The sequence below is a fragment of the Balaenoptera borealis genome, assembly GCF_965194805.1.
Source record: "Balaenoptera borealis genome assembly, chromosome: 10".
NCBI lineage: Eukaryota > Metazoa > Chordata > Mammalia > Artiodactyla > Balaenopteridae > Balaenoptera > Balaenoptera borealis.
Genome location: NC_138874.1, coordinates 106046576 through 106070388, shown reverse-complemented (window position 1 = coordinate 106070388; position 23813 = coordinate 106046576). Strand labels below are relative to the sequence as shown.

The 23813-nt window shown below is 38.1% G+C and overlaps 1 protein-coding gene and 1 long non-coding RNA gene across 6 annotated transcripts in view; one reads left to right on the top strand and one right to left on the bottom strand.

Moving 5' to 3' along the window:
* Window positions 1-2194: 2194 nt before the first annotated feature.
* LOC309635705 lies at window positions 2195-10410 on the bottom strand. The gene is made up of 2 exons (XR_014248976.1): window positions 9555-10410; window positions 2195-2507 (listed from the first exon to the last, which is right to left on the bottom strand). It is a non-coding gene; the product is annotated as an uncharacterized lncRNA (long non-coding RNA).
* Window positions 10411-21288: 10878 nt separating this feature from the next.
* Window positions 21289-23813, top strand: part of RAB11FIP2 (RAB11 family interacting protein 2) — a 41663-nt gene continuing 39138 nt past the window's right edge. For 4 of the 5 annotated variants that reach the window (XR_014248970.1, XM_082407253.1, XM_082407255.1 and 1 more), the window contains exon 1: window positions 21289-22438. Coding sequence is in view for 4 of the 5 variants with exons in the window: in XM_082407253.1 (XP_082263379.1) it covers window positions 22086-22438 (353 nt within the window). In the remaining variant the exon portion in view is untranslated. The remainder of the gene's footprint in view (window positions 22439-23813) is intronic. The other variant, XM_082407254.1, reaches the window with a different exon arrangement.

Below are 23813 nucleotides of genomic sequence, written 5' to 3'. Positions count from 1 at the left end.
ATAGCATTGTACCAATGTCAGTTCCCTAAGGTACTATGGTTATATAAGGTATTATCATTGGGGCAAGGTAGGTGAAGGATATATGGGAACTCCACTATTTTTGCAAATTCCTGTGATTCTGAAATTATTTCCAAATAAAAAGTTAAAATATAAAATGGGTTATTTCTAAATTCATCTGAATAATCTTTTCAAGTTTGGGGTTTAGTTGGAAATACTGGGAAAAACCACCTTTGACATACACCCACTCTTACCCTCTGCCCAAAATGGAAGAATGAAACAACAAAGAGTGTAAAAAAGTCTCAGTTTTCACTAGCACCTTGTTTTAATATATATTCCACTGCAGAATAAAAAGCCTTGCTTTCTTTTACACATCTGCCTTTCTCTAAGTGCCAGAAGGGTAGACGGCAGATTTTGGGGGACCTCCCACTGCGATCCTTTTCCCCACCTATCACTAATCTCAAGCAAGAGTCAGGAAACTGTCTGAAGGCTGATGTGAAACAAGCATATCTTATCCAAGGTGGTTTAAAGAGGATGCTTTCATTGAGTGGAAGGTCAGACTACCTCAGTGATTTCTAAAATACACAGACTGTGCCAGTACAATATGAAGATTTCAGCTGTCTGCTGCTAAATGAGAAAAGCAAGGAGAATAAAATACACAAATTATTTTAAAGTTGACATATCTGCTTGGGGGAAGGACCAATCTTTTATCCTGACATTATGTCCTTTGAATTTTGTTTGTGCATGTTGATCTTTATTTATAAACCCCATTTTGTTTTTATACTGTGTTTTATGAAATGATGATAGAAGATAATTGTTCATTTATACTTCTTGGCAAAATAAAAACTGGCAATTCTAAGTCACCCACCTTCTAATTTCCCCAGTCTGTGAAATCTGACATCCAAGAACCACTGGATTAAATGTCTTTAAAGCATCTTTAACGTTTAATAGGTACTCATATACTTAGTCACTTATTTTGCTTATTATTTGCAAAGTGTAGTTCCAGGAATTATGGGATTCAGCTCTCCAAAAACTAAAGATAAGACAGGTGCAGAAATAATAATAATAATGCAAGGCAGAAAGTGAAAAGTGTGTGCAATTTTGGAAAATAAGCTGGAAATTTATTCTGACATCTATAAATACAGGCAAAGTTGGAAAAGGTGAGAACCGAGATGTCAAGTGGCATGGAATTCGTTGTCTAGACCTTTTGGGCAGAAAGGGAGTCTCATATCAAGATTGACAAGAGTGAAGGCTGGAGAAAGGCAAAGACTGTTAAACTTGAAATAAACATGCACTACACTAGAGCAAGTTTAAAGGGGCTCAGACATGAACCAGAACACATGTCTCAGGGGAATCCTCATAGCACAAAGGGAATGAAGTCATTTATCTCTGTTCCTTAAGCAGTTTAACAATGACACTTTTTTTAACATGCTGAATCTGAAAAAATATCGTCTGACCACAGAATTATTTGATATTAGATTTTTTAAAGCTGAATCCTTAAAGCTAGTAAATTTTTTTAAAAAACAGTATCTCAATATTTGGATTTATATACATGATGAGCAAAAGGGAGGGAAAAAGCAAGAAAGAAAAGGAAAATGTGAAATGAAAGACAAATCAGGAAAGTTATCACTGAGAGAAATAGGGGGTTGGGGAGGGGGGAGCAGAGGAAGGCTGGTGATGGAAGAGAGTTAGAAATTCCTCTGTTGAAAAGAAGATTTTGTTTTCTCACTTCTTATTGTCAGTTACAGCTTTGTTCATGAAACATATAAATAGCTGTGAGTCTGAAAGCTCCAGTGTGGTGGCTGTATTTGTTTTAATATCTACATAGGTGAAATACCACTAGTTAGACTCATCATTAATTATGCTAGGCATTTTATCCAACATATTTCCAGGAATTTTAAAACTTAGTCTATCAGTTTCCCCTAGTTTCTAGGCTTCCTCTAATACATTAACAGTATAATACAATCTTGAAACTACATTATAAGGGCTAGAAAAACATAACAATTTCCTTTTTCATAAAGCATTATACTTTATGGCACAGCTTTCTAATATGATTATGCATAGTGCCAAAGAACTGATAATTCAATTCTCCAGTCCTTACCACTTTTTTTTCCCTAAAGGTATCTGGGTATATTTCAAACGTGGGTGCTATTTTAGCTACCTATTGCTGTGTAACAAACTACTACAAACATAGCAGTTTAAAGCAATACATGTTTATTATTTTAAAGTTTCTGTGGTTCAGGAGTCTGGCATAGCATAGCTGCTCTGCTAAGAGTCTAACAAGGCTACAGTCAAAGTACTAGCTAGGTTGTGATCTCATCTGGAGACTCGACTGGGGAAGAATCTGTTTCCATTCTCATTCTGGTGGTTGACAGAATTCATTTCTTGGTGCTGTATGACTGACACCCTTAGTTCCTAGAGGCTGTCCATGCTACTTGCCACATGAACTTCTCCATAGGCAGTTCACAACATGACAGCTTAATTCTTCAAGAGCAGCATGAGACTGAGATCTAGAAAGAAATTCATATAATGTGATGTAATGGGAGTCATATCCCATCATCCTTGCCATATTCTAAGAGTTAAAAGCAAGTCACAGGTCCTGCCCACACTCAAAGGGAGGAGATTATATAAGGATGCGAACATCAGAAGGCAGGGTTCATTGGGGGTCACCTTAGGGTCTGTCTGCCACAGGTGTTAAAATAAACCTTTCATATTTTGATATCCTTTTACACACACAAAATTTAAAAGGTGAAAGTGATAATATGGAACAGTGTTTTTAATAAGGAAGGAGTTAAGGTCTAGAGAAAAAACTTTAAAAGGTACTTTGAACAAACTCAGAGTATAATAAATAAAATTCAAGTTTAGGTTTTAAAAATTATTTAACTAATGTGGAACTGAATATATATATATATATATATATATATATATATATATATATATATATATGTTAGCTAACTGATTTCTTGAAATGTTTAAGTGCTAGCAATAGTTTTACATGCTCCAACAGTATTCAAAGATAAACAAAGCAAAAAAAAAGAAAAAATGACTAGTAGAAAATACTTGCAACAAACTTAACAGAGAGAATATTAAATCCAAAATACATAAAAGCTTCAACAAATTACTGAAGATAAATTAAAAAAAAGAAAAATGGACAAAATATGAATAGGCAATTCACAAAAAAACTGTATATTAAATAAAGAAATAAATGCTCAATTAAGTTTACTTATAATTAAGTAAATAAATTATTGAAACAATAATAAAATATAAATGTTCACTCACACAATTGAAAAGATAAAACAAACCAAAAAAGATGTGTAATCTCAAGGGCTTTTAAGGAGGTGAGAAAACAGGCACTCATACATTTAGTGAAAAGATAAGCTTCTTGGAAGGCAGTTCAGCAAAACCTATAAAATTTTAAAAAGGCTTACTATTTGACCCAGCAATTTCATTTCTGGGAAACTATCGTAAAGAAATACTCCCACTTTTTAAAAAGCAATTCACAGGGATATTCACCATAGAATTTTATAACAGTAAAACACTGGAAATAACTACAATGTACTATAATAGAGAACTGAATAATGATAGATTCATGCTATGAAATTCTATGAGGTCAATAAAAAGAAAGAAGTTGACTTATGTGTACTTGCCTAAAAAGAGCTCCATGACATATGCAGTTTGAGAAACTGAAGAATTTATATACATATATATATATATGTGTTGATCTTATGTATATAAACAAGATACGTATAGATAGGTACATATATGTGTGAAACACATAGAAGAGGACTGAAAGAATGTACATCCAACTCTGACCACGCCCACCTTTGAGTGGGACACAAGAGTAGGAGGGTGATCAGAGACTCTCACGCTTTGTTTTGTGTCACTTGATTTGTTTGTCTCATGTGCACTAAGAATGCACAAGAGTAGAAATTAATGAAGTGCTACCACATTTTTGCCATTCTAAATCGAAAAAAACACTTCAATAATTAAAAATAATAAATATTTTTAAGCCAACCATCTAAATTTATTTATGTCCTTCCTTGAAAACTTCTTGCTAAGTCAGCTAATTTTCCAGCATATGATAAATACAAACAAGAGATTCGAAATTAAGGGTCACCATCTATTTATCATCTATCTATCGATCTATCTATCTATCTATCTATCTGTCATCTAACATCTACCTATCTACCTACTTATCTAACAATTTTCTATCCCTGTTATTTATACTCTCTGCCTTCCCTAAATAGTTTGTACTGCCCTTCATGCTGGTCCTAAAATGTATAGCTTTTGCCCCACAGAACATTTAGTTTTCAGGAGCCAAGAAATGACAAGAATAGAATGGAAAAATAACAAGAATGCATAACAAAAATAACAATATTAAAGTAGTCCTGTGTCAACATACAGCTCTAGAATTTTGGCATCATCTGTAAAACCTTTCTTGCCTATGTTCAGGTTTTCCATCTAAAAGTTTCAGTAGCTCTGTTTTCTTAGCAAAATGATAACAAGCTGTAAGGCGTTCTGATTTATTTTGTCACAGTGAGGAACTTTTTAATATGACCTCATGTCACTTTTTGCTGATATGAATGTTTGTTGCCGTAGTCAGTGCATTCTATTATGCGTTCTATACCAGCTTGCAAGCAACATTTTTTATAAAGGTTAATCCAACTTCTTTTACATCGAAAAAGCAACGAAAGAGCTTAAAAATTAAAGCAAAAATGAAAAACATCTGGTTTGGGGTCTTTGCATTTGATTGGGTAAATATGTATATAAATTATACTTAGACCTGAAGGTAGTTACTGCCCATTTTTACTTTATGATTACCTCAAGTCAATGTCGTGTCTTGTAAAAACATACCTATGCTGCAGTTATTCCATAAACTCTATGAAATAAAACACATCTTTCTGGCTCAGTGAAGTTCAGAAAATCTGGGTCTTCGCTCCTATAAATGTATCATATTGCATTTACTGGCTAATAAAGTCTCAAAGAACAAGATTGCCCTTCTTCTCACAACTTGATCCTTTACAAATTTACAAATGTAATGCTTTAACCTACTTGAACTCAACTCTGGCTCCCTGAGGGAAGATCCTAACCAAGTGGGAGTGTCTGTTCTCGGTTAGCTGGGCCTGGGCTCCCAGCAGCGGCCGCATCGGGAGGGGGCAGCCGTGTGCCTGAAGGGTACAGTTGGCCTCCGCTAGAGGTTTGTGTAGCCTGAGTTAATGAGGTTAAAAAACCAAGGTCAAAACAAGCAGACAAAAGGAGAGAGTGGGCACTGAGGAGGCAGAACACAGGGACCAGGTACCAGAAGGTTTGGCCACAAGACAAGGGCGAGACCTGTTATCAAACTGGAGGCCAACTCCCCGAAAACCAAACAGAGATAAAAGCTGAGGAATAGGTGACATTCTTCAGAATCAAAGTATTCGTTCCCTCCTAGCCATCAAATGCTTGGAGAAATATTTCTCTGCAGAGCTTCTGTATCTAGACAATCACAGCCCCCTTACCTGAAAAGCCTTTGTGACATTCATGTGGCATTATGGAGGGTCTCATGATAAAAGGCCCTTATTCAAAGCCCACCCAGAACAAGTCATTTTAGTTTGTTTTTTGGTTAAAAGGGTATAGTTTGAAAAGGGACGCTCCAAAGGAGGTAAATATATAAGAAACTGTAATGACACTGTAGGCAGTAACTTGAACGTGACCTTGTATAAAAATGGCAATTTCTTTATCAAACAAAGAAATGTTTTGTCTATACAACTCCAAGCATTCTGAACTAGGAACAATAAAACAATGAGTTTGCACTGGAAGTAGAGGGAAAGTGGAGAAAAGTAAAAACCAAAGAAGAGAGAAGAAATGAGAGGTAGGGAGAGGGAGGGTTAATGTGTTTTCTCTCCAAAGCAGGGGAGCATGCTTCACCTGTCAGATAAAAAGAGCCCATTTCTGCTGCAAATTATCCTCATGGAAGACCGGATTTTTTTCTGAATTCCCTGCATGTTTGTCGTTGAGTCTGATCACTTAATAAAATGGATAATTAAACCTGTTTGCTAAATAACTCCAAAAATTGCTTCAGTTTCGACACCACCACAAAAATGCAACCCATACATTTTCTAGGTAATTTGAAATCAAAGCTTTGGGATCTAAAAGAATTACCTGGTTTTCCATTCTGCTCTGCTAGTTGATCTTCATTGGAAAAAGAACAAACGGTTTCTTAGAGTCTGCAATGCACACGCTCCATTTGTTTTGAAGTTTTCAACTGGGCAGATGCACTCTCCATTACCCGTGGTTAAGAACCACTCCTAACTACCTCGCCGCCTCCTCAAAGAAGAAGCAGTGAGCGATCATCATCGAAATGCTGACAGTAAAATGTCTGTTTCACTAAATTTCAAAATAAACCACTAAAAGCACCGTGACCACTGGTCACCTTGTGCTCGTTTCCTTCATCTTTTAACAGTTCAAAATTTTATGGAAAACAAGTACTCTTCATGAAAATGGTTGGCGCTCTGGCTGTCCCTAGATGAATGTGGGACCCTCCGGAAATAACATTGCATAAGGTCCCCAATTGCCAGCATTTTAATCCAGGTAAAAAAATCAAGAGATGTGAGTCTTTGTGGCAACCCTAAAGAGCAAAAGGTCAGCCAGAAGGTCTGCAGGTGGTCCGTGGAGGTGAGGAGGGGCAGCTAAGGAGCATTGAAAGGCTACAGCTTCTGAAGAATGTTCTCAGGAAAACAAGTACCCGCCCCCCCCAACACACACACGCATTTTTCCGTCCTTACTCCACTCCCTATAAGAGGTTTTGTTTGTTTGTTTTGTTTTATTTAGCATATTTGGGGACCAACCGCCACCATCTCATGAGTTGGCTGAAACGACCATCTTTGATTAACATATGGAGAAAATCCACCCTCTGTTTTGGAGCTGAAATGCCAGTTGGTCTTTGTTTTACAAATGTGTCTGTAGTTTTATCTTTACTTCTGATACAGATGAGGCACTGTGACTTTTTTTTTTTTTTTTAAGATTTTTGAATGTAAGAGAAAAACTTCCCAGTGAAATATCTGTTTGCAGTGGTAATGTGCTTGCCTGAACATTTTGGGAAATATTTGCTTATTCTTTACAACAAATATTTGGCAGAGCAACTGTGTTTTAAATAGTAGCTAAAACTCTGTAGTGGAGATGTGATTACCCAAGGAGTGGTAAACATTTCAATTCAATTCAATGTAGTATTGCTTTCCTAGTCTATGCTTAGCACCCTCTAAGTGCTGGAAGATATCAAAGAAGTGTAAGAAGCAGCTCCAGCTTTTTGCAATGTTATTGAAGAGAAAAGACAGAAATAACAGACGGTGCAAGAGAGCATGAAACGAAGTACCAACATGCGTCCTGCCAAGGACATATTCTTGTTTTAAGCACTAAAGGAAAAAATAAATTGTACTGAAGCTCTGCTAAGAAAAATGGCTTAGCTCTACTTTCATTGGAGGTAGTACGGTACAGTGGGGAAAAAAAAAACAAAAACAGATTTTTAAGGTCAGAGCATAGCAACCCAAGTCAGTGGGGTGGCAAATATCTAAGCCAGAGGGTTCTTACGCAGACCTGGGTTTGAATCCGAACTCTTCCTCTGATTCGTTTTGTGATCTTGGACAAGGTTAGTTTCCAATTGCAATTGAGGATAATGATATAGTACAACTGATTTATTTCAAAGTCTCAATGAAGTGGAGTATAAACATGAACTGGATTTGTGTTTATCCAATCACTGCTTTTAACATTGTTTTGGGAAAGCCTATCTTTCTCATTGGAAGGCTTGTAATTTCTTATCCGTGGGATAAGAAGTACTGACGCCAGGAAAAATGTCCGGTCCCCGTGTTAAACGTTACTGAGATCAAGCAAAATCACTAGGCAGTTTGGTCCGGAAAACACTTGTTTTGGAAGATAACATCATAAACCCATTCTGGAAGACAAGAGTCAACTAAATAGCTTACTGATCAAGACTAGCTACTTGCTCAACAAGGTTCATTCCAAGACTGGAGTCTTGATTTGCACTTAGCCAAAGCTGTTAGGTCACAGACTGCCCCGTCTCACCCAGTGACCCCTACTCCTGCCTCGCAAAACCTGCCCCAGCATCACCAGCCCAGACCCTTAGGCCCTTTCCCAACTCCCCACTTTGAGGCACCCCTGAGACTTTGTCAAGGTGGTGTTCTCTTTTATTGCAGTAGGTCTAATAAACTTCTCCTGGCTTGATCAATAGGTTTTCTGGTGGTTTTTTAAGAAGTTAATGATCAACACATCCCTTCAGAATATCTTCAGCAGCTCTCATAATATTCTGGCCACTCTGGAATTTAAACGCAAACCTATCTGGTCTGGCTTATAAAGTTCAATTTACATCTTCTTCAAAGCACTCACCCAACCTTACCTTACCCCAGATGTGTGGCTCAAGGGACCTGGGAGGGCAAGGCGGGTTGGCCTTCCTTTTAAGTGGGAGTGAGGCAAGAGGGGGAGGGGACATGGCTTGAGATGACCCTTCCCCCTTTGAAGAACTCACACCCCTGGGAAGAGGAAGGTAACTGGTCACTAGCTGGTTGTATGGAGAGGTTTTTCTCATATTGCTGCTCTAGCTGGTTCCCTGGGTCCCTATGTCCACCAGTACGGTGGCCCCTGTGTGGATGGTGCCCATGGCTTTCTCTGGGCACAGTCAGCATCACGCTGCCCCCTCCATCACTGATGTCCTTTTCAAAGAAGAGAATCCTATCCATCACACCTGCCTCACAAGACCTTTCTTGGTACAGTGTTACCCTGCTCTGCCCCCTCTTATAAACTTTCTGCTCCTTCATATGGAGCCACCAAGAAAATGAGAATAAAACAGAACATTGTAGTGAGAATTAAACACACTTCTAAAATATATGGCCTACAGACAATAACTAGAAATCTTCTTTCTTCCCTGTTAATACAGGATACATTGTGATGGTGAGACTACCTTTGTAATTAAGAATGAAATATGAGAATATTATCTAAATTTACCATTTTCAAGTATATAAGAAAAGGTTCACAAACATTTAGACTTCAAAACCAAACTACAAACTAATGCAAATTTACCAGCAAGTATTTAAAAATTCTTGTCCAGACCAATAAGGAAAAAAATTTTGGTGCCAGAGTGATGCTCTATTTTGACTTTTTGTTGTTGTTGCCTCTTAATAAATAAACTTTAATTCCATGTCTTAAAAATGGATACGTCGTTGTTGATGTGGTTAGACTCTATTCAAGGTGTGAAATTAGTATGTGCCAACATGAAAGCGGGATAGTTTTCTTAATAACGCTTTCCATGACATGTCTTAAAGACTATTGCTATTTGGGGGAGAGCCAAAAGAGCAGAGTGAGAAATATTTACAGCATATGACTGTAATAAAAAAATGTAATCATGAACAAACAATACGTTAAACTGGTAGGACATAGTTTACATTAGATCACAGGAATGAATATCAAAAATACAGGCAATATTTTTGAAAAAACAACCAGCAGTGAAAAATTTATTTATAATGCAAACCAGACACTCCAAAATAATTTGTGGTTTACTTAATTCTTACCGTTCATCCTATGTTCTTTTGAATAAGCTGAAGGAAGGCACCCGAGTAACTACCTCAGCTGTTTCTGATTTTGATTCTGAATTTTCAGTGAGATGAAAACTCTAGTCTATACAACAAAAAGAGATGGCATGTCATTTTTAGAAATTTAGATTTTTTTCCCCCTCATTGTAGATACATATTAAAAAGAAATGTATTACAATAAATTACTGTATTTCCAAATTATCTCATTATTTCTGGGCAAACAATAATTACATATAAATTCTGAATAAAGGAATATCACATTGCATCTTATGCGTTCTGCAATAGGCACTCACAGAAAATCATTACAGTAATAAAACCAGCTGTATATAATAGAAAGCAAATGATTTACAATGTTACTATGAGAAACTACTTTATTTCATATTATCATAAAAAGAGTAGAGCTGAATATTTGCATGACAAACAGAAGAATCCAGGAAATTCCAAATGCAACTCAGTTTTTTTTTAAATAGGTATTAATGCTGGGAGGTGATTTGAAAGCTTTCTACTCTAGAGAATATTAGCAATTATAATTTGCAGTCATTATTAGTCCAACAATTGAAAGAAAACAATCTACAAACACTAATAGAATATAGAAATAAATGCTTGGAGTAATATGGGCTTCAATCATACAACATCGACGTTACAAGAGCTTACATTTAGTGATTGTGAACACTTTATTTCATTAAGCTGAGAAGTAGAATGCATTTTTGTTCCTAAATGAAGCTTGACCCTGGAATTTGACCCACACCAAAAGTCTTCAATGTCTGTGTTTTAATGTTTTATATGTCATTCATCGTAGCTGCCTACCAACAGCCTACTCCAAGAGAATTGGCTTTGTCCACTTCCCTAATAAAGGCGAAATCCTCTACAGACTGTGGGGTCCCAGATCTCTCCCTCCATCCAGCCACAGCCATGGGGACAGAGTCAGAGCTACTCTGATATGCCCTGCCTCAAGAAAAGTTGAATTGGGCCTGTGAGACTCTTAACATCACCAAACCAGAGAAAGGTCCCAGGATGCAGATATTTACACCTGAAGTCCAAGCTCCAAGTCCCTTGTTAGAGCTACCAAATAAGAGTTGTCTTTAGTGATCATGCTTTTTAGAGAAGCACCTAGTATAGGCTGTTTGATAACTTTTATGGTGGAAGCAGTGGGTGGATATAAAACATATTTTAAACATAATTGAAAAAATACACTAAATGAGTACAGGAAACTAGCTCTTGGTTTATATTTTCATTACTAAGCATCATATATCACAATGACATTAAACTATAATACATCCAATACTACAACAGAGTAGGCCATCACTTTGAACCTTGGTGTTGTTCTAAGACGTCTTTGCTCCCTAAATTCTAACATCAGTTTTACCTCATGGATGAAAGAAAGCTCTGAGTGATTAACTGTATCAAATGTTGCTAATCTGTCCAATAAGATGAGGACTGAACATTGACTCTGGCAACATGTAGGTGTAGAGTAGGGAAGATAAAATCTGATTGGAACACTTTCAGTAGAAAATGGGAGAAAGAGAGAGCAAATCTTGACAAGACTTTCAGGAAGTTTTCCTCCAAAAAGAAATAGAAAAGTGGGGTGGTAGCTGGAGGGGATGTAAGGTCAAATGAGCGATTGTTGTTTTAATATGAGAAGTATTAGAGAATACGTATATTGATGAGATTTGATACAGTAGAGAAGAAAACAGCTGAGATGCAGGAGGGAGAAGGGAGAATAGAAGACGCAAAACCTTGAGACGACAAGGGATGAGACGCATTACCTGCGCAGAGGAAATGTCCTCAGGCCGGGGCACAGATCAGTGATCTGCTGCAACAGGAGAGGAGAGTGAAGGAGAATACTGGAGCACCTTCATGAACTATATTTCCATTAATGCATGCAAAATTTGCATTAACTTTGCAAAAAGCCACACCACAATATCAATTTCAACTGCCATTGGAATCAATCAAGGCTCTACATCTTTTCCCTGTTTGCTGTTGAGAGGTCAGGTGTCCAATCCACCGCAGGTGATTTTTAGGACCAAGTTCACTAGAGACATCACTTCAGGTTAATACATTTGTTGTGTTTGTTATATATGCTAATACATTTTAACATTTAGTCCTAATGTACCACCATAAGCTGATAGAAAAGGGGATCCAACACCATCTTATAACATCATGGAGGGACCCCTCAAATCCATGGGCTCTGGCAATCACTTCACTTTGCTTATAATGTATTACTCCTTGTAGTAAGTATAGTATTTTAGGCCACAGCCTCGGGTGATATGTAAGAAATGTAACTATTTTCCCTATTATTCAACTTAATCTCTGTTTTGATTCTCCCATTTCTATCCCTGTCAAAATTCATCCAGAAAACATAACTGGATAAATTTAATAATTTCAGGTTTTAAACTCAGGTAATAACTTCTGCCTCCCTACCCTTCTCCCTGGGACAGAACTGAAGTTCTAAGGGCTGAACTGAATTTGAGGCCCAGGGGACCAGCCAGGGTGCGTCCATGGCTGTTGGAATCCATTCCCAATAGCACCTCCTTATGTATAGAAATATTTGTAGGTGCCATCATGGGCGGTTCCTGGTCTTGGATCCATGTACTCCAAACCTTTCCAGTCCTGATTTGGACGATCATTTAAGTCTACCAGTGGTTTCTTAGTCATTTTCACACCTCTCTGGGGAAGATGAAATTCTCAGAAGTTTTCTGGTGCCTCTCTGATGACAGGAGGCTCAGGGGGTTACCTTGGATCTTCTCTACCTAGGGTTCCCCTGCCCTGATGTTCTACTGCTACAGTTGCTGCTCCAAGGCAGCGTGGTGCAAGGGATTGGGGAGCTCTAGTACCTTGTTCACTTTCAAGGACCCTCCCAGGAGACAAGATACAGGTGATAACCTCTTTTGGTCTGGAGGCTCTGTCAACAATATGCCCAATTCTTATGCTCAACAAGAGCAGGAAGAGAAATGTCATGGAGACATTAAAAAATATCAAAAAAGCTTGACCTTCTGTGCCAGTATTCTTATTTTTTTCCCTTCTCCCTGACTGGTAAAATCTTTGTCCAGTCTAATTCTTCCATCAATTGTATTCTTCCAAAATTCTTTGTTTACTGCATAAACCTTGGCTTTTGTTACCTCTTCCCTTACTGGTTACTTTGACATGGCAAAGCTGATACTGGACCCTGGTGCAGTAAGTCTGGTTTTCCTAGCTGCTGCCTGAAACTAGGAGGAAAGTCACAAGGGGACCAGGTATAACTAAGAATGAGAAGCACATAAGGTGTTATCAACATATTATCAACCTTACAACCACATGAGCTTGCTAAGGTCTGTTTTTCCAAGAGGGCACTGGGATTCTCATTCCAAAATAAATTTAAATTTAGTCTGTCTAAGTACGGTATATTTGACCCAGCACATATATTTATCTATGTAGCTTTCAAGTTGTTATTTATTCATTACCTTATAAATCTGATTGAGTTGAACTTAGCTTGAACGATGGTAAACGAGAATTTTCTTTCTTTTAAATCTGTCCAACACTTATCCTTCTAAGCAACTATTGATGCTAGAAGAAAAAGTGTGAATGCTAGTAGGTACGCATGTAAGAGATACAGGACTAAAAATTATGATAAAATTTCATATTTGTAAAATTCTTTATAGTTTACAGCATGTTTTTCCATATATTATTGTGTTTTACTCTCCAGCAAATGTCTAATAAACATAATTAGTAGGCTGAGGTGGTATGTGAGCCTTGGTCTCCTGAATGAAAACCCAACAATGTCCCAACATTGGGTTATGAAAGCAGAAGAATGAAGTGATATCAAAAGTGACTTTTTTTTTCAAAAGATAGAGTTCACTAATGCATTACAATCCCTCTGCAGTTTATGGATGCCAAACACCACAGAACAGACTGCTGCCCCAGGGAGTATGCCATGAGCTGCAAAATAGACCAATTGTCTTTTGTTTGTCTCTGCGCTTTCACTAAAGCAGTGTTAGGCTCTGGGATTGTGTCAAGGATGCTACGATAATGCTTAAAGCCAATTGAGGTACAAGAGTTGTTCAAAGGATATGAAGGATTTGGTTTCCAAGTTTCCTGCCTCATCCTGATGTGAGCGATGCGTAAGAGGACAGTCTACCGTACAACCTTCCTCCTTCTTTGTGATGGGATAGGAAAAGGCAATGGTGATGTCTGTGTTGGCTGTAGCTTTATCTCTTTCCAATTAAATGAGAATGCAATGTTAAAGAATTTAGCGTAAGGTGAGCAATCAGCAAATATTAGCTATTATTATTAGTACAGAGATAACATGCTTAAAATTAGAGTGGTACATGGGAGTTCGAAAACACTGATTAGTCGCTGAATGTTTATGTTACTAGGTGTACCAAAGGATGTCATACTTTTGTTTTTAAATTCATCACAATTCTAAGTAAAAATCTAGTATATTACAATATTATCTGGTATATTATCTATTACTTAAGTTTCTAATTCAGCTACTTGTAGAGATAGAAGGTACATAATTTAGGGAGTCTTCGTTATTTTTCTGCAACTCAAAATCTGTCTAATTAAGTTGTTAAAATGATACTTTAAAAAGTCAGTATTAAATATTAAATGAAGGTCTGAAATATTAAGGAGTTATTTTATTTTTATTTGGAAAAAAGTGTCTAACAACATTGGGTTTGGCTTGAAACTAAAGTAACTCAGGGTCTCCACTGGCTGGCTCTCTCAGCTTCTCCGCTGAGCTAGAGAAGCACCTGCTGCAGCTCCAGATCCTTAACCCCCTGGTGAAGAATAGCCCAGAACAACCGCGCTGCTAGCCGTTGTCTTCAGATATGAGGAAAGCCGTTGCAAAGAGAAGTGGAATTGTACCACCAACCCAATAGCAATGAACATCTTTTGAGAACTTCCTATGTGCCAGGCCCTCTCTGAACTTTACATGACCCCTCATTTCATCCTCCCAACAACCCATTTGGCAGACGAGCAAACCTAAATTTAGAGAGTTTACATCATTTTCCAAAGGTCACACTGGTAGTGCCTAAGGGACAAAACCTTTCCTGGGATGGGCACTCAATGAAAGTTGAGTGAACGTTTCTATCTGAGTGAGTGCCTGTATCCCAGGAGCTTTGGAGAAAGTCTTGTTTTAGAGAATGTTGCAAGCCCTTGATTCCTGAGGTGCCTAATGCACCGGACTTCATTTTTACAAAGCTAGTTTGCTCCATTCCTTTCCAATGTGCAAGTGTATGTAGAAAAGGAAAACAAAACCCCTTGAAATTACAAAGATGATTTAGTCAAAACTTGAGCTTAGAAATTCATACAATGCACTTTGTAGTTTGGACAGGAGTTTTTTAAAAAAAACTTCCTTAATTTTTCTTAAGACCTCAGGTTACAAGAGCACAGTTACAGGCACAAATTACACAATCTAAACACCTTATCCTCCTGGGTAAGCCTGATAAACAACCACGGTAAAACACAGTTGTTTGTTGATGTGAGTCCATTGGGAAGTAGTTCTGGATAACCTGAGATCCAAGTTTGGAAGTAGAAGAAATGTACAAGTTGCTATTTTACTAAAGAAGAATTTAAGTTGCTCAAGGTCATACATGCTGTTGGTTGGTTGACCCAGATGGCCTCTCTCAGTCCAATGTTCTTTCCATTATTCCCTTACTTTTTGGAAGCAAGTACTGCTTTTAGGTCTACTTTGCCAAACTAAGTCTGATGCTTAATTTTGGCTATGTAGATCATCAATGATCATTTCAATAACTAGAAAATGATTATAATATGGTTTCGAAATCATCATTCCCTATATCATAACCTATAAGTGCTCAGAAGGTGACCTAATCCAGACCATGTAAAAGATAAGCACCCGGTTGTAAGCCAAAACTATTTTTATTATCAGACATTCAGATGGACTAAAACATTGTTCAGGCTGATTGAAAACTGCTTAGCAGAAATCTGACCTTAGGACAAGAAGAATTGGGTATAGCCCTCAAAATGAAATGCTTTTCCCCAGGCTTTATATCAAACACACAAAATATAACAAATACTTTTAAAGTCCTCTACTTTGTTTTGGATAGATTAAATAAGTAGAAAGGGAGAGAGAGCTCTAGATCTTATGTAGGGGGAGAAAAACGTCCCATCAAATGGTTTTGCCAGCTGCTCACCAGCTTAATGCTCTCCAAAAGAACGTATATATTAGTTCCTGAAATATTGTAATTCTAATCCCTTATTATTTGTTTTGAAAAATCCTCCATCTTGGATTTTAACTGGTCATGAAAAAATATTAACAGATGTTTACAAAGTACAAGGATGATAAGTTTATGTAACTCTGATAAACATTTCTTTCAATAATAATCAAAGTTATCCCGTCCTTGTTAACTTCCACATATATCCATAAAAGTAGCAATGTTCTGGAAGATTTCAGTAAGACTCATGATGGTGAGACAATCACAACTTGAAAACAGATACCTGTGTTTTTGTAAAATCTTTCTCCAATAGCAATAATCTCTGCTTTTCAGTAATTGTATACATATATAAACTTAGTTTATTTTATCAATATATACAATATATGTATACATAGAAACAAATCATATATATTAACATATAACATTATTATACATTATATTATATTATAAATTATACATATTATGTATGCATATATGATATGTTATTAGATATTATATACTATATACAACATGTAAAATTTATAATATGTTATATGCTTATTATATATGTAATATATAATATATTATGTAAAGTATTTTATCTATTTATTTTTATATATAACTTTGAGAATTCTGGAGGTGGAAGGGGCCTCAGAGGCACAGAAAGATTATGACTTGTCACGTCTACAACTCCTTAGTTGCAGAGCCAGGATTAGAACTCATGTCTTCTGATGCTCAGGCCCATGGGTTTTTCACACTATCATTCACAAACTCCTAATAATTTCATTGTCAGTTGTCAAAAAGAGGCATGATTACCAAAAAAAAAAAAATGCCCTGCACATGTGCATAGGAGACATATATGGATACCTCTGCAGCATTGTCTATGATACTGAAAAATTAGAAACAATTTAAACATCCTTTGGAAGGAGAAAAGATCAAATTGGGCTTATTCATTTGACCCAATACCATAAAGTATTAAAGTAAATCAGTTCACGTTCTGTTCATTAACATGTATTGACTTTGTTGAGGAAACAAAAATTGCACAACATAATAGTAAGATACCATGAAGAGGAAATTAAAAAACATCCATACAAAACATTTTTATGTACAAATATGTATTCTGGTCCACAAATTCTTACCCTTCTCAGCATGTCTTCATAGATTGAAAAAGCTACAAGTAATATGAATAGAAGTTAGGTTTATTACTACAAATGAAAAGTTTAATACTTTTCAAAACCGCTTTACGTAATTTCTTCCAAATCTTGAGTTGTTAGTGTCAATTTCCTCATTCAGGGTCTATAAATAAAAGTTATATTTACTTCCTTTCTGTGATGATCATTTTCATCTGGGAGAGGGAGCTCTCATTTTGAAGATCTTTTTCTCCTGAATTAGAAAATCCTTCATTAATAAATTACATAAAAAGGGGATCTGCTTTAGTATATTGACCAAATTCAATTAGATAATGATAATGCAATTTGCTTCTTTGTGTTATGGATGTACTACTTAAAATTATTAAATGATAGAAAATGCTTTAAGTGCTTCCTATTATAGACTCTTACTTTACAAATGAATAAACAGAGGTCCAAAGAAGGAAAATTACTTCCCTAAAGATATGTAGCTAGGAATCCGTAGCCCTGGGATTAAGACACAGGCTGTTGACTAGAGCACTTTAAACTACACACCACACTGCTTCTCCTGCAACACAAACTGTGTCCATACACTGCCCAATCCCAGAGACAAATTAATCAGTGATAAAAACAAAACAATCACCAAAAAACCCCAATACTAGTTAATAGCTATTATAATTTCTAATCGGCTTGCCAAGTTTACTTTTCGACTGATTATGTGGAGTTTATCTATGTACGGTATCTCCAACATAACCCTGAGTTTTGCCATATTGTATATGTATATAAATTTTATATACATTGAGTTGTATGTATATTTGCAGCATGTGTGTGTGTGTATCTGCAGTCTGAAGATTGTAATGGTACATTGGGAAAGCTTCTTGTTGCCCTATGTTTCTGAACCTCCATCTGGAAAACAATATCTGGTACATAATGTATATGTTACGCAATGTATATGTGGGCTATTTAAAAACTAAGAGCACTATAATTGTCCTACAATAGATTTGCAAGTCTTAATTTTGAAGATGCTGATGCCCAAAGGGGGAAAAAAATGGAAAGATTCATGATGATGCTTAGAATAAGTCTCCTTATGGGATTTTATTAAAGGTGCAGCACTTAGTAAATATTTTCATCTGTGGAATCCTCCACGATGGAAGAATAAGTATTGATTATTTTTACTTTCTGGCCAACATCATTTTTATTCATTGCAGCAGTATTGTTAACAGTTAGAAATTTCAGCATTTTCCTCCTTGAAGATATGTTATTTTCCCAAGCCCTTGATTTTTGGAATTACACCAAACATATCTGGACATATCATTAGTCATAGGATAATTTTTAAAAAGTGACTCCTTTAATTCTGGTATGTTGTCCTTATGAATGCAATCCTTTTTCCCTGTTTAAATTATGGTCCTTGTATATTTTAAAATTAGTAAAAAGAATCTTTAAACTGTAAGACAATAAACATTTTTGTAGAACCACTTTGATCTCAGATCTTACATAATTACCATTATATTTCACAATGAGCCAACCATATATTTGACTCGACTGACATGTTTTTACTCTTAATACAAATAATCAAAAAAGAAAAAAAACCACTTTCTTATAGAAAAACACTTTTATAATGCAATTCAAGATTCTATTTAGTTCATTTTGATTTGTTTGTTTATTTGCTTTCTCCGGGGCAAGAATATGCTATTTTCTTATTTTGGCTTAGAACATTAAGTCATGACTTCTGATCTTGCCAGATAGTAAAACTAAACAATTTTGGATCTAGCCAAGTTTTGGGAAAACTCAAAAGAAATTTAGGTGCAACAGGGAGAGATGTTAGTAATTCCATTTGTTCAGCTCTTGCTTTTAGAGTATTCCCTGAATTTTGTTGGAGTCTGTTACTGCATTGCTGTGAACCATTGCTGCCAACTTCTACCCTAGAGATGGCTATATTTCAGATGGGTGAAATGATACTTGTAAACAAGTTTATAATCATTAATAAAGCTTACCAAACAATTTTAAACTCTTTAGAAACACACATTCACTATTATAGTTGCCTATTTCTTATTTAATTACAACTTTTAATAGAGACATGAGGACTTTTAAAGTGCAATTTATAACAATTCTACACTTAAGTTGTTTTCATGATGTTTATCTTGTTTTTGTAAGTTTCAGGTGTCAATTTATTTCTCCCTGGACATCCTGGTTGAAATTTCACTGTTGACTATTCCAATGCACCCTTTAAAAATCCCTGAGAATATTTTTCTTTCAGGTTGACAGCTGCCCACTCTGGGATCCAGGTGCAATATTAACAGTATGATGATTTTGTTCTGTTTTCTACACATGGCTTTTTCATATACTGTCTCTCAGAGATGGAAAATTCTGCCTCTTTTTTACATTTTATAGTAAACTTTCATCAGAATGACCTAAAACCAGGTCTTTTCATTCTAGATGGCTCAAGATTATTCAAGATTCATCTGTAGTTTGGTTCCCTGAATGTCTTGGTGGTAAATTAATCTAATGTCTCTTTTTAGAGTGCCTACTTCATGCAGAGCATACACCAGCCACTGTGTGTAAGCAGCACTAAAAAACTGTGGTTTCCAATAAATGAAATCTATAGATGCGAGCAAGTGTCAGTGGGTCCTTGAAAGAATGTGCTGGAATCTGAGTAGTTTTGAGGTTTGTGGTGCTGTCCTTTAGAGTCAGGAGAGTATCTTCTTTCCACAAGATTAAAATAAAATATAACGTTATCCCCTCTCCCCCTAAGGTTTTCCAACTGTATGGTTGCTCTTCTGACACAAATGCATTGGTCCCTCCCATACCTCCATTCAAAAAATAATGAAAAGACCCTTGTTTCTTAAGAGTTTTAAGTGCTGCAGCTAGTATCCATGAGGATAGCGAGAAAACATGGAGAACACAATGTTCTCCCCAAATTGAAAAGTTTTAAACATTGCCTGAAAATAATAAACACAATACACTTTTATAGTCATTTTAAGTTGGAAAAGTGTATGCACACCTATCATATTGTTTTACTCTCAAAATTAGTCTTGTAAAGGGAGAAGGGCATTCAATAATTGAGCGTCTCCTGCCTGCTAAACACTGTGAAGGGATGATCCATGATACACAAGGCAAATCCAAAGAGGTTAGACTTTCCTTGGGAAGATAAGACATGAACAGAAATAAATACAATAAAGATAGAATGTCTCTTGTAATAAATAGAGGGAGGAAGGGAGACTTAGAATTATGTTCCATACTATGCCAGGAAATGAATATGTATAATCTCTTAATACCCCTCCCAACTGTATAGTAGCAATTTTATCAACAATTTATGGACTAGGAAATCCAGGCTCCCAGAATCTAAGTTCCTTGTCTCAGGAAGCTAAGTGCCCATCACAAGCTTTGTACTGAATTTCTGGCAGTCGGGACATCAAGCAAGCCTCCTGACTCATCAGCCATTACCCAAACTTTTCCCATTAGATCAGGCTGGTTTCAGAAAAAATGCAGTATTAACACATCCACATTTTCTTAACACCGTCCCTTGCATTCCAACAGCGCTGGTGTCCCTCAGGACTTGACCTCAGGGCAGGTAAGGAACTTGTCGGTTGCCCTTGGTGAGGGAGGCTGTTTGCTTTTCTTAGTTGACTTAGCTGAATACGACCAGAATCACCTCTGCATTTGGCTTCTGAAGTTAGATAGACTAACAGACTGTGAGTGTCCAAGGGGGTCCTTTGGACGCGTAAGCCCACAGAGTGGCGATGGCGTCTCAGACTTTCCGGAGACCTGTTTTACCTGTGAAGAAAACGAGGCTCAGGGAAGGGAAATGACTTGACCAAGGTCATACATTCGATGGTGGCAGATGTGGGATCAGAACCAGGTCTTCTGATTCCAGCCCAGTGCCTCCCGGGATCTAATTTATTAAGCCCTGTGTTAGCTTTGGAATCTTTTATCCGCTTCCCTTTCTCCTGTCGTCTGAGTGGGGGATGTCATTCCAGGCAATTAGCAGCCTTCTCTCGTTTCAAAAAGAGAAGAGTGGATAAGGGGTTGGGGAAAAGTATGTTTTCGGCCAGTTAAAGGGACTGATTTATTTCACCACCATTCATCCAACGCCCGCTCGGTGCCAGGCACTGGGCATCCACGGTACAGCAAAGACAGCTTCCAAAGATTTAAACTGGGTCTCTCCCAAGACCGGGCGTGCCCCGGGCCTTGACTGCCTCCCCTCGGAGCAGTCTCCTCTCTCTGTCCCCAGAGCCCCCCTGCCAGCCCGTGCAGACCCCCACGTTCCCAGCGCCCAGCACGGTGCCAGGCTCAAAGCGGGTACGAAACTGCTCGAGGAACATCCAGCACTGGACTCCCAGCTCATGGCCTCAGCGCCCGCGCGACACGCCCCCGGTCACCACGGCAACCGGGGAGGTGCTGACCCTTGACCCCGGGGTCCCGCCCGGCCCTGCCCCGCCCCGTCGCATTCCCGAGATCAAGATGGAGAAGGACAACCCGGAAGTGCCGCCGCCCGCCCGGTGCTAGGAGCCGCCGGCGCGGCGAGGCCGAACCCCGCGCCCGCCGTCCTTCCGCCAGCGGCCCACCCCGCGGTCCTCCCGCGCCGGAGCGGCAGCGTACCCCGCCCCCCGTCCCACTCCACCCCACAGCGACCCGCCCCCGCCCCCAGGCCCGCCCGAGAGGAGGAGCCGAGGCGAGGGGGAGGAGGAGGGAGAGGTTTGCGAGAGGGAGCGAGGCCGCACGAGCCGCCGGCGGTTCGTATTACCGGGGTCGGGAGGAGGAGCCCAGCCGGGCCCGCGGATCAGCGCCGGCCGGGCGGGAGGCGCGGAGGAGGCGGGCGGGAAGCCCGGGGCTGCGAATTGGGGCGGGGGCGCCCTCCCACCTCCGCCGCCCTCCGTTCGGGCCTTGGCGGCCTGGCCTCACCTGCAGGGAGGCCTGGGAGCCACCAGTCACCGCCGAGGGCCAGTCCCGGGGGCCGGCGGAACGTGGAGGTGCGGACGCGAGGCGCGGGCCTCCGCGCGGAGGCCTGGACTGCGCGGCCAGGTGATGGTGGGCCCCTGTGCTTCTCCAGAGGAAAGGGGACCCCCAGAGCAGCTGTGCCCCCAGGCTGCCCTAGCAAGGCGTTTGGACATCAGCCCTTGGGAAGTCGGGCAGCTGTGAGTTTGCCTGTCTCCGTTAAGTGTCCTTAGGATGCAGTGATTAAGGAGTCAGGCTCTCCCTGCGGGAGGGGCCCTGCCTGCGCTGGTGAACTCGGTGCAGAGAAAAAGGACAGAATGATGCTTTCCGAGCAAGCCCAAAAGTGGTTTCCGACCCACGTGCAGGTCACAGTGCTCCAAGCCAAAGCTCTTAAGCCAAAAGGCAAAAGTGGCACCAATGACACGTACACTATAATTCAGCTGGGCAAGGAGAAGTACTCCACCTCGGTAGCTGAGAAAACCCTTGAGCCAGTCTGGAAGGAAGAGGCCTCTTTTGAGCTGCCTGGTTTGCTAATGCAGGGGAATCCAGAGAAATACATCCTTTTCCTCGTAGTTATGCACAGGTCCCTGGTGGGTCTGGATAAGTTTTTAGGGCAGGTGGCCATCAATCTCAATGACATCTTTGAGGACAAACAAAGAAGGAAAACAGAGTAAGTTATGTAATTTATTTTGAATTGGGGGGAGTTTAAGTATTATCTCATTTATGGATTTCCTGTTCTTGGAAATTATTTGTCTATCTGGGGCATTGGTTTTTGGACTGAAATATGACCCAGTTTTAAACACCATATTTGCATGAGTCTGAAGTAAAAATAGCCCTTGTGAAGAAACATTTTTTAAGTGGAGTCTTTAATGATCCATTACTCTCTCATTTGTTTGAGGTAAACATCTTCAATAATTGAATATTTTGCGCAGGATTTTAAGTAAACATTGTTTCATTACTTAATAAGAGGACTGGACCATAGTGTTGACCAGTTAAAACAACATGTATGTCAATTATTACAATCTTTAAACATTAATAGTTTTTCAGAAAATGGAACATCAGAAAATTAAGTCTGCCAATATGACGTCTTTTTTATATATATATATATATATTTTTTTTTAAATTGAATTCTGAAGCTGTCAAGTGGTAAATTACCAAATTTAGAACTCAGTATTTTATTTCATCATTATAAACACAGTTGGCTTTTATTTTAGCTCAAATTTAAGGGTCAGTACATCTTGATGGAGTCTAAAGCTATTAAAAGAAAAAAGCTTTAAGAGTATGTACAGATATCCTCAACCTTGAATGCAATTACTTCAAAGTTAGTTCTGTAAAGCCAGTGTGTTTAGACCATATTAAATGCTGGTCAGATCGGAGACAGTGATTAAATTCTTGTGATGAAATGATTTAATGACATCTTCAATAAAAACATGGGCTTTTTAATATGACTTCCAAACTTAGGTTAGATATATTCTAATTTAAAAAACCATAATATAAGTTAAAAGTAGGATATATGTCTTAAATTGAAAATAGTATGTTTTCTGAGATAGAGATAGTCACCCCTTGCTTAAACTTATAATTTCTCTAGTCTGAGAGAACATTAAAGTTGATGGAATTAGTGAGAAAAATATAGGTTGAATTTATAAGAGGACTTCAGATTTCAAAATAGCTTTGCTGTTTTAGTTGTAACTGAAATTTATTTATGCTTTTAAGAAGAACTTCTGTAATAACTTTCTAGAAGTTCATGTTCTTATATTTTAAAACAGCCATCTCATGTTCTTTCTGTACATATCTTCCTGCAAGCTTCTGTTGATTGGAGTTTTTATTGAAAAAAATTTTTTTTAATCAGGTCTTTACCTAAGGTTTAATATATGTAGGGTAAAAGGGTAGAGAGATAAGTAATACTAGGAATGCTGGAGGAAAATGGTAAATATTTAACTGAAGAGATGAAAATATTTTAAAAGGAGAGAAAAAGGTTTAAAGAAAGTGTAAAGTTGAATATATATCAATGATTTTAATAACACTGTTTGGTACCTACAAAGTAG